General features: G+C 36.7%; 1 protein-coding gene across 1 annotated transcript; it reads right to left on the bottom strand.

The window, feature by feature from the left end:
- Window positions 1-4,804: 4,804 nt before the first annotated feature.
- Window positions 4,805-5,389, bottom strand: LOC114924746 (uncharacterized). Its single transcript, XM_029290028.1, has one exon. It carries the CDS (start codon window positions 5,387-5,389, stop codon window positions 4,805-4,807), a length of 585 nt encoding a protein of 194 aa, XP_029145861.1.
- Window positions 5,390-12,359: the final 6,970 nt, after the last annotated feature.

The following is a 12,359-nucleotide window of genomic DNA, read 5'->3' as shown; positions in this document are numbered from 1 at the left end:
CCCTCATTTCAGTACTCTCTCTCCTCACTAAACATAAACACACGCTGAAAATGGTGGAAAGGAAGGGAAGAACACTCTCTCAAAGTTCTACCCTTGTTTGATCTTCAAACCACCATAACTTTTGATCTAGAGCTCCGATTGCCGCACTGTTTGCCGCCACGCATTCACCGCGAAGAGCTATACAAAACCCACTACTTTATTCTTGAGGTAAGTCACGATTTCATCTCGGTTTTTCATCCCTTAATTTCAAATTTTTGGGTGAAAAGTTTTGAGATTTTGGGCTCTTTGATGTTATAGGATCCAACTCTCTTGAAGGAGAAGATTAATCTTGTCTCTTTGAACCTTGGGTGTGGTAAGATTCTCAACCCTAGTGCAATTTGTTGTTCTATGATGTTTGGGTATTGAGATGTTGTGTTTGGGTATGATAATTGTGGCTTAGGTAGGTGTATGTGAATATTGGAGCTTGATTGAGATTTTGGAAAGCTTGAAAAAGGGCTTTGGTGGGTAAAAATCTATTCTTAGAGGTGTTGAGACCTTGAGAGCTTGAGGACAAGTAATTTGAAAGTGCTCTGGTTGAGCAGGAGAAATCGACTAAGGTATGGTCTCGGTTTTCTGTATCTAAAATGTAATATGGTGTGAAAACTTAGGCTAGAGGCCCTAAGATAGGAATTAAATTGTTGATGTTGTTAAATGGTTGTGATATATGGTGTGGTCATATATGTGATTATGAATATTGATGCCTTGGTGGTATGATGCATGAGAGATATGCATGTTGTGATATATGCTTGATGATTGATTGAGGTTGAATTGTGGGTGAACCCATGTGGATGGTGAGTATGATATTGGTTATGTGTAATGGTGTTGTTGGAAATCGGTATGAGAAAGAGTATATGACATAAAAATGTGTTTGAGGTTGAGTTAATTGAGTGGGATGGATTAAAATGATGGAATGGTGTTTTGTGATTTTGATGAAAATGTTAATGTATGAGTTGAGGAGGCTTGAGGTTGATTTTTGGTATGTTTTGGGTTGATTTCAAAAAGGGTTGAAATTGGTATGTTTTTGTTAATCTTGAAAAGGGTTGAAATTGGTTTGTTTTGAAAAGGGCACTTTGTGGTTTTGTATGAAAATGTGGTTTTTGGGCATACTTTGGAAGAGCATAACTTGGACTCCGGATTTTCGTTTTGTGCCAAACTTGTTTATAAATGAAATTAGATCTAGGATGTTCATGTCGTTTGAAGAATGGGCGAAAAATGATTTGAAACGAAAGAGTTATGTCCGTCGGAAGATTGGAGTTTGAATCTGTGAATTCTGCAGTTTTTAACTTAGAAAATTTTTGGTAGATTGCGCACCCACGCGTAGGCGTGGCCGATGCATACGCGTCGGTGAGCTGCACCAAATGGCCAACCAAATTCCCAAAAGTTGTGCGAGAATTGTGCCAGTTTTGTGCGTGGGGCACAAACGCACCCACGCGTAGGCGTCACTTGGCTGTTTTTCCATCCATGCGAGTGCGTGGGCGATGCATACGCATCGATGGACTTTTTGGCTTTTTCACGTGTACGCGTGGGCGATGTGTACGCGTGACCTTGTTTTCTCTCCAAAGTTGATTTTTGAGTTTTCAAAGCCAAATTTCATACTTCTAAGCCTCCAATCTCACCCTTTATGTCTTAAATCATTATGATATGCCTAGCAATGAGAAAGGAGCTTGGGAGTGTGATAACTTGTGAATGAAAAAAGGGATAACTAATGATCAATGATGATCAAAGATGATTGTATGAGATACGGAGGATAGCGGTGGAAGTGCTTTATGTGCCATGAGCCGATGGACTGTATTTGTTAAGAAATTGGCTGGATTTGGATTGAATTATGAGCCGAATGGCTGAGTTATTGCTGAGTTACGATGGAACCATTATTTATTATGGCTGAGTATAATTGCATATATGCGTATTGAATGAAATGTGAATGTTGCACTTCCACTATCTGAGATATGAGTTTCCCTGGGTGAAAGCAGTGGCTAGCCACTACGTGCTTCAGGTGGAGACTTGATACTCTGCTGACCCTATGTCGTAAGTGTGGCTGGACACTGTGAAAGTTTCGGATGAGCTCGCCCCCGTGAATATACACCAATGAGGGTGATGGATATGAATTATGATTTATGTTGAGTATAACTCGAGTTGGGGATGCACGACAGAGGGACAGTCCAATGGTTAGCTACCAGGACTTGTCGGGTTGGCTTTATAACCGACAGATGAGACTCATCAGCCATTAGGACAGGCATACATCATATGCATATTATGTGAATTGTTTGGAATTACCTAATTGACTGCATATAACTTGCTAATTGTCTAAATATCGTATCTATTTTCTATTTGTATATCTCTTGCCTGATATAACTGTGTTTGCCATATTATACTCCTGCTGGTGGTTGGGAGGTCTGAAGGATTTGGAAAGGGAAGTCTTAGTTAGACTGAAGATCCATAGTCAGTTGCCATTCATGGTTTAGTCTGTTTATAAGCTTTGATTTATTTGTTGGAAGTTCTAGGATTGCCTTCAACTTTCCCAGGACATTACATGTTAGATAGGTGGGCACTGTTACCATACTGAGAACCTCTGATTCTCACCCATGCGGATTTTGTGGTTTTCAGATACAGGACGTGAGGCTTCTCGCTGAAGCATGCTGGAGACTTCTGGATTAGCGAAAATCCTTGGTTCTCGGGACTCTATATTTTGGTTTTATGTTTTTACTCAGATACTTGTTATCTCCACTAATAATACAAACTGTGATGACTCCTCTTAGAGGAGATTTTGGAGAATATATTTTCTGTATTTTTGTCCCTTTTGGTTTCCTTTGGGTTTCTTGCTTTATATATTTGTATATATACTTCTATGCTCGGACTGGTTATCTTCGCAACCAGATTTTGAGTTTTGATATTCCTGTTTTTTACACTCCTTTGCATATATATAATCTCTCGTTAGCTTATCCTTTATGCGTTATGTTATCGATTGGAGTGTCGCGCTTTCGAGATATGATATTGTTTTACCCCTTTTTCTTCAAAGGCTCCTAGTTATAATCATTTTTTCACTACTATGCATACTAAATTTTATTTTTAGAGGTCGTAATACCTTGCCATCTCTAAATTATGACTTAAGCATAAGACTCTGTATGGTAGGGTGTTACATCTGCCAACAATAATACTTATCTCATAGAACTTGTTGGTCAGTCGATTGCAAAATGCTCAGAAATCCCCAGAGTTCTGGCATGCACGACTAACATCGAACCATCCACTTTGTCCATTACCAACATGTCGACCATAAGCACCGCCCACTAGGACCATCGCTGCCTTAAACTCCTCAATTACCATAGCTGCTGCTGCCGCCATCTTATCCACCACCCCTGTTGTCCCTTCCACCGCGACGACTCCCCTGAAAGTTGGAGCCATCATGTACTGACACTAACCATCTTGATGCAAAAAAAAAAATATACCCTATAATCTCCTCCTTCAAGTCAGTATATGATCGAAAAAATTTGAGAAAAATAGAATCAGAGAATTGAGAGGGCAACTGAAGAAGAGGAGAAAAATGTACCCTTATTGCTGTGATTCAAATTTTAAATTTCACCTTCTCAATATTTGTTAGATGAAGAAAATAAATGTTGAAGTAAAAAATGAAATAAAAGTAAATGAGAGAATGAGGGAAAGAGTAAAACTTGAATAATTGAGAGAATAAAAGAACAGTGATACAGAATTAATGAGGGAATAAAAGATCACAGATGATATAATTTGCAAAGAGAACAACATAATACATCTAACTCTAAAACTCTATCCTTCAAGACACGTTGAATTTTAACTACCTGACAACCTTCTATTAATAGTTTAGTATTAGGGTTTTTTACTTAAATAAATTGTATGGGAGTCAAAATTACCCGATTCCCCTGAAACGGATTCTAAAACGTGATTACCCTCTTGGTATTATTATATAAATCGTTCTAGGGTGTAGAGGGTTATATAAAATGTGAATCATCTCAGCCTAGGACAATTAATGCATGAACTTGTAAGGCAAATTAAGCGTAAATTGTGCCATGGTCTCTAGGGTTAAAAGGAGACTATAAATCGTCCCAGGGTGGTAGGTTTCACATGTTCATAGACTAAACCTCATTGGGTTGCCACGATTTATGCCTTATTGAGACCCTCTTTAGCCTGGCGCAATTTATGTGTTGGTTCGTAACACTAACTGGGCATGCCCAAGTTAGTAACCATAAGGAGGTAAGGACGATTCATCTTTGTAGTGCAGGGTGAAGCTGCTGCGGCGTAAAGGTGAGAGGAGGTTTGGGAGCCACTATTTTGACCAGAGAGGAAGTTTGGGGGGAGAAGTGTTTCGGGTGTGGGGACCAGCCCGTGGCAGAGGTGCAACTGGTAGTAGGCAGAGGCGTCTAAGTGGCGCAGGTGGTGGTGGGAGTGGGCCGCCGGTGGCCGGCTGGTAGAGGAAGTAATCCGTCCAGCGGTGATAATGGCCGTGAACCAAGGAGATATGTACCGCCTGAACAGCATAGCACATGTTGCTGGATTTATTGATCAAAAGGTAAGTTTTTGAATTTTGTAATGTTGTTGAGTCGATGCCATGGGTATGTTTAGTACATTAATATGTTGGATGTTAAAGTATGTTGGATGATATTGTATTGGCTGAATATGCATCTTAGAATATTTTTTTATTAAGACGTTGCCCGATACCATGTTTAGTGATTTAGTTAGTTTTTGGTTTAGTATAAGACGTTAAAAATTAGGGTTCTTAATAGATTATGGAATTCTCTCATGATAGAGTGATGGTTCTAATGGTAGGATCGGGGATGACACGAGGTCCCTCGTATACGGGTAAAAGATCATCCTGGATAGGCGGAGAGAAACCCATCTTGTAAACATTGAACACGGTCTTCATGCGGTAGACTTCATCAACGTAAGTCCTCCAGTCCAGTCTACAAAATGAGCATGCTACAAGCACATGACGACATGGGTAATAGAGGGCTTGAAAGTACCTACAGTCGCATGTGCGGGCGGATAGAGACACCCGACACACACTCATTGCAATCCTGCCCGTAGTCGGCGCAAGTTCCTCAATGACAAACTCAGAGTTTCCCCTGTCATACAAATCTACCCGCATATTTCTAGAAGCTTGTAGATTCCTCTCGATCGCCTTCACAAGGGTTTGACAAAATTCTTGCTTTGCCCCGACAGGGAGGTTGCGTGTACCCTTAAACACGGCGTTGATACACTCAGAGATGTTAGTCGTCATATGACCATATCGACGACCACCATCCCGATGTTGGGTCCACAACTCTAACCCAATCCTGTCGCACCATTCAACCATTGCAGGGTCTTCCTTCTGCAAAATGTCCATGTAATACTGGTGATCCTCCTCAGTCTTTGCATATGCGGCATTCACAAGAATCCTCTGGGCTTTCTTAGACTTGTATGATAGGGCAAAGTTAGCCGCGATGTGTCACACACAAAATGCCCGGTATGTCGTGGGTGGGAGCCATCCACCGTCTTCCTCAAGCAAGGCAGCCTTGATGGCATTGTGCCAATCAGATATGACTAAAATGCCGGGTTGAGGGGTGACATGCTGGCGGAGGTGACTGAGGAAAAACTTCCACGAATCCGTGTTTTCGCGTTCGACTAACACGAAAGCCACTGGGAGAATGTTCGAGTTTCCATCTTGGGCAATATCCATTAGAAGAGTGCCGCCATACTTTTCATACAAATAAGTCCCGTCGATGGATATCAGTGACTTGCAATACTTAAATGCCTCAATGCATGGAGAAAATGTCCAAAATAGTTGATGAAAGAAAACCGTTGGCGCATCTATGGTATTACCTATCCTCACTGGCGAAGTGCGCAAAAGCGCAATAGTACCCGGCATATACAACTGAACCCCGATGATCCACCGTGGTATGTGGTGCGGTGATTTACAACCACAGACTAACCAGCAAGTGCACCGGGTCGTACCAAGTAATACCTCAGGTGAGTGAGGGTCGATCCCACGAGGATTGATGGATCAAGCAACAATAATTGAGTGATTGGCTTAGTTAGGCAAGCAGAAAAGGGTTTTGAGATGTTCAAGAGGTTTAAGTTGAAAACATCAGAAGGCAGGCACGCAAGTAATTTAGTTGGGAATAAAATATGGGAGAAAACAGTTAAGGTTTCAGAGTTATCTATTTTTCCGGATTAACTTTTCTTACTAACTATTTTAATCATGTAGGATTTAATTTATGGCAAACTATATGTGACTAGACCCTAATTCCTTAGACCTTTCTAGTCTCCTCTAAAATTCATTAACTGCCAATTCATTGGTCAATTAATTCCAATTAGAAGCTGCATGATCAAATTCCAGTTTATATGCCACAAAAACTCTAATTACCCAAAAATAAAATGATTATATGTCACGTATCCCATTAAATCCAGATAATTAAAATTTAGAAGAATATGTTTTCAAGCTATTGTTCAAGTAAAGAGCTTTTCCAAATTTTACAAGAACTCAAATAGAAAGAGGGTCATACTTCCGTTCCACCCAAATTCATAAGATAAAGTGTGAAAACAATTCTTAAATTATAAATCCATACATGAATTAAAGTAGAAAAAGTAATAAAATCAATCCATACAAATAGACAGAACTCTTAACCTTAACAATGGAGGATTAGTTGCTCATGGTTCAGAGAAAAATAGGATTCTCATAAAATATACAGAGTTCCAATTTGATGGCCTCCTTCAAGTAAACTAATGGAATCCCTTTTTATAACTAATCCTAATAAATTTAAAATCTAATTATCTAAAATTAAAAATAATATCTTTTCCTAAAAATAAGATTTGAATTTAAATCAGAATAATCAGCAGGTCTTCAGTTGATGGGTGGGGACCACATGTTTTGTCCATTCTGCAGCTTCTAATTTGTGTTTTCTGGGCTAAAAACTGGGTCAAAACAGCCCAGAAATCGTCCCCTGCGTTTTTCTACGTTTTCTGCAAGTGGCGCATGTCACGCGTACACGTCAGTCACGCGTACACGTCGATGGTCTTTTTCGCAAGTCACGCGGACGCGTCGGTCACGCGCACGCGTCGCTGTGCAATTCTTCAAATCACGCATACGCATCAGTCACGCGCACGCATCGCCATGGAAAGCTCTAAATCACGCGCAGGCGTGAGTCACACGTACGCGTCGCTCCTCGCTGCCATCTCCTTTGATTCTTATGCTATAGAAACTCCACCAAATCCAGCCAAATGTTACCTAAAATAAACAAAATTGCAAAAGACTCAAAATAGCATCCATATTGGCTAAATGATAATTAATTATTTATTAAACTCAATAAATTAGATGCAAATTCACCAAGAAAAGATAGGAAAGATGCTCACGCATCAGTATGTGGTTGTAAGACTCCTCCCAATCTCCATATATCTGAGCAATTGCCTTCTGCTTGCCCATCCAAACCTTCCTATAGCTGGGCTTGAACCCAAACTTCGAAGACACCGCATTCTGTAACACCTTAACCGAGATCGATACATTAGCCATCACCAATGATATAATCGAGGCACATATGACATGGTAATCGAGCTGCCTGTGATCCATCGAAATCTCCGTTAATTGACACGTGTGTGGTCCATTGCACTTTCTGACTTCCCAGTAGCCTTTCCTCTGCCTCATAGTGACACGGATCAGCCAGTTACAACCATTCCCGAACTGGACACACTTCCCATGATACTTCAACTGGTCGGACTCAAACACTTTATACTCTACACCACGCCGAATATTATAACTCTTGATTGTCAGTACAACTTCCTCTTTTGTTTCAAACCGTTGCCCGACCTCAAACTCGTCCGTGCCAATCACGCTAGGCCTTTCTCTGTGAATCACAGGGTGATGCTGGTCTACATTTGCGGCCTGGTTCATTGCTTCAAGGTCCAACGTGGTGAAGTGTCGAAGGTACTGCTGTGTACCACTGCTACCATGGGTTTGAGCTCCCCCGACAACTGCGGTGTCCTCTTCGCCGTCACTCTCGTCACCAATAATTGGTGGCTCCAAATCTGATCCATCATCACCTATAGTTGCCGCAAACAGATCTCTCTCTCTTACCTCCATGAATGTGGTGCACCATCCACTACAAGTGCAGATCCGATCGCAACTGCAAGCTGGAAGAAGCTATGCCCATCACCCAAGTCATCACCCGGGATAGGCAAATCAGCAGCAAAAGACGGGGACAAAACAAGTGGAGTCGCCGGTTGCCCTGTTGGAACGGCGGTGAAAGTCCCTTCTATGACGCCATTGGGCAGATTCGGAGCAGATCCCCTGTTGCTGCCCTCCACGTCAACCATTCTAGCAAACAACTCCAGCGTGCCTAAGTCGGGAAATCTTGCTTGACTGTGAAATATAACTCGCATGTCGTCATCACCCAACATCGCGTACTTCCCAAACTTAACATAACATTGCTTCAATGATATCGGAATACGAAAAAATAATTGCTTCACACGTTTTTTACTACACTTTCCAGCCTTCTCTAATATACTACTGTGCAAATCCATCAACGTCGTTGACGGAGTTATAAACACACCTATCTGCTTTTTGCTAGAAAAAGTTACACCCTCACTTGTGTTTTCATCAATTTTTCTCCGGTGATGTACTAACAAGAAAATACTCTCCGCCATCTCTCACACCCTTAACAAATGTCCTGTGTGTTTCATCTGTTTGAAACTCCTTCATTTATAGAGTTTCTACCTGTGTAAATCGTCCTTACCTCCTTAGGGTTACTAACTTGGGCATAAAGTGTCCCAGCCCAGTTAGTGTTACGAACCAACACATAAATCGCGTCAGGCTGAAGAGGGTCTCAATAAGGCATAAATCGTGGCAGCCCAATGAGGTTTAGCCCATGTACACGTGAAACCTACTACCCTGTGATGATTTATAGTCTCCTTCTAACCCTAGAGACCCTGACAGGATTTACGCTTAATTTGCCTTACAAGTTCATACATTAATCGTCCTAGGCTGAGATGATTCACGTTTTATATAATCCTCTGCATCTTAGGACGATTTATATAATAATAGCAAGAGAGTAATCACGTTGCAGAATCCGTTTCAGGGGAATCAGGTAATTTTGACTCCCATACAATTTATTTAAGTAAAAAATCCTTAGTATTAGATATAGATTGACGACAAATATTTCAATTATAAAATTTAATAACTATAATTAATTTCATTTTATAAGATATAATTAAATTAAAGATAAGGTGACATCTAGTTAACATTTATCCCAATTTTTTTAACCAAACTAGTAAACAGAGACTTACAGTATGTTTGAAAACATATATTTACATTAATTCTTAACTTTGGATTGAAAATAAAAAGACAAAAATTCAAATTGCATATCTAGAATTTTTCAATATATTAAAAGTGGATTTTTAACTAAGCTTATTAGAATGAATAAAAATACTATTTGTACATTAAAATTAATTTTCATATGTGTATTATTTAACCTATTTTTAGTATATATTTTATATTCTAACATATTTTATATTAATAGTTAATTTGATAACTAATTTTAATGTATACTAAAATTCTAAAAATTGAATCAATTTATTCATTCAACCGGTTTAATCTTAATTTAATCGAAATAACTATTTTATAATAAAATAATAATTAAAATACAAATAAACACACTAAAACATAATTTTAATCTAATATAAATTTTAAAATATCATTCAAATTATGTAAGTATTTAACTTAATTCATGCATTTACTATAATTATAATACTGCGGTAACTAACAAAAATACAAATTAAATGAAAAACATTCATGTTGTTGTAATATGGATGTCTATTTAATGGTATGTGACTTTCTTCCTAATATGGGCGGCTCACTATTTTAATAATAGAAGGCTCAAATTCTCAAGATGAATTAACTTAATGAAATTTAAAAAAGTGAACTTTGTATGTATATAAATAGAGAGAGTGTGGTCTGAGACAGAATACACAAGATTAGCATAAAACACTTCTCTCTATATATATGTACGCTACAATTAGGGGTGGAAACAAGTCAGGTCAGACCAAGCTTTGCTCTTAACAGGCTTGGCCTGTCATACAGTTGATTGGTCTGAGCTTGGCCTGCAGCCTGTTATAGACTCTTTATAAAATATTAGGCCTGCCCTGTTATTCAACCTAGCCTGGCCTGAAGCCTGTTAAAAAGCCTGATAATTTTTTTTACAAAAATAAAAATATTATTTAAAAAATTTATTTTTTAATAAAAATTATTATATATAATATGTCATATATTTAATATTTATAAAAAATTTTAAATTTCTAACATATTTAAAATATACAAAAATATTTATAATAAAATATAATAAATTTAAAATATCTCATAATTTTATTAATAATAAATAATTATTTATATATTTAATTATATTTTAACAGGCTCAGGCAGGCCTGACAGGCCTATAAGGCTAATTAGTAAACCTGGGCCTGGCCTATTAATGTATTAAGGCTTTTAAAAGAGCCTGGGCCTACACCTATTTTATAACAGGACAGACCAGGCCAGGCCAAACACAGGCCAGGCCAAACACAGGCCAGGCTGCAGGCCCCTGGCAGGCCGCCTGGCCTTTTTCCACCCCTAGCTACAATATATAAAAGAGTGAATTATTAAGAAACATATGAATTATCTTAGTTATATTGAGATAATAATTTTAGAGAATATTAATACTAAAGTTTGCTATTTATACTTTTCTATTCTCTATTTATTTTTTTATTTATTTATTTTACAACACATTATTAGCACGAGGATTTAATCAAAATTTAAGAAGGTACAGGTAATAAGTTTACATTATGTCAAAACTCTCTCATTTTGAATTTAATGCTCTTAATATATCTAGAGACAACTATTTATTATGGATATTAGATGCCGAAATCTATATTGATTCAATGAATTTTGGAGATACCATTAAAGCTGATAATAAAACATCCCAGAATGATAAAGTTAAAGTCATGATCTTCTTTCATCGTCATCTTGTCGAAGGATTGAAAAACGAGTATCTCACAAAAAATCATGCAAATCTTTGAAAGAACCTTGAAAAAAGATATAACTATCAAAATACAGTGATACTTCCTTAAACTTGATACGAATAGACGCATTTGCGTCTACAGGATTTTAAATTTATAAATGAATATAATTCAGCAATGTTTCGAATCACCTCACGAATAAAATTATGTGAGAAAAAAACTGATATGATATGTTAAAAAAAAACTTTTTCGACCTTTCATGTCTCGAATGTACTTCTAGTAATAGCAAGAAAAAAATTTAAAAAATATTTTGATATAATTTCTTGTCTTCTTGTTAATAAATGAAACAATAAATTACTTTTAAGAAATTATGAAAAGTACTTAACTAACGCCACCCCATTTTCTAAAACAAATACAAAAAATTATAATTTCAAAAGAGATAAATAACAAGATTTTATTAAAAAAAATTATGGAAAAAAAATCTCAATACTTAATTATTGTATATATGCATCTCATATGTAAATGTATTTCATCTACACTTTCAGAAACGTGGTGACTTATTTTTGTTTAATAGTATACGTTAATCCATTATCCATTGACTTAAAATTTACATGTAAAATCCAACTTTTTAAACAATATAATTAAATTTCATAAGAAATATCATTAATTCACATTTACAATCAAAATAAAAATATAAATAATATTAGTGGCTGATATTTTGTATTAATATAAATTTTGATATTATGTTATAAGCATGTTTAATTATTATGTCGTTAAATATTTAATTATTCTGTTGTGAAAAGTTTTGAATACTTGACCATGCTACCAAAAAATATAAAAAATATTATGTGCATAATAAAAATTATATGTATATTGGCATGTGCTGTTCTATACCTTTTTAATTTAATTTCGTATTTAATATATACTCTATAAGAATAATGAATTTGGTAGTTAATTTTTGTTGTATATTTAGCATAATTGAAAAATATATAAATAAAAACTTTATATATATATATATTCATGGTTTATAAATGTAGCCAAAATGATATATGATATTATTTCAAATACAAATAATAGATGAATTAATTTCGGCTAATTACCATGATAATAATAATGCAAGTGTAATAATAAAAGAATTAAAATCAACATTAGTATTTACAATACAATATTGTCTTATAATTTGATTTATAATTTGATCCCATACAGGTTATTAAACTTTGAAATGTCTGGCTTGCTCAAATAGGCAAATATCATCAACACAACACAGTCAAGGCTATTAGTCAATAGTCAACACTAACTTCTCCCCTTGTTTTTGTTTCAATAAGCCTATATTA

Source organism: Arachis hypogaea, chromosome 1 (assembly GCF_003086295.3).
Source record: "Arachis hypogaea cultivar Tifrunner chromosome 1, arahy.Tifrunner.gnm2.J5K5, whole genome shotgun sequence".
NCBI lineage: Eukaryota > Viridiplantae > Streptophyta > Magnoliopsida > Fabales > Fabaceae > Arachis > Arachis hypogaea.
This window is presented reverse-complemented; position numbering and strand designations above follow the sequence as displayed.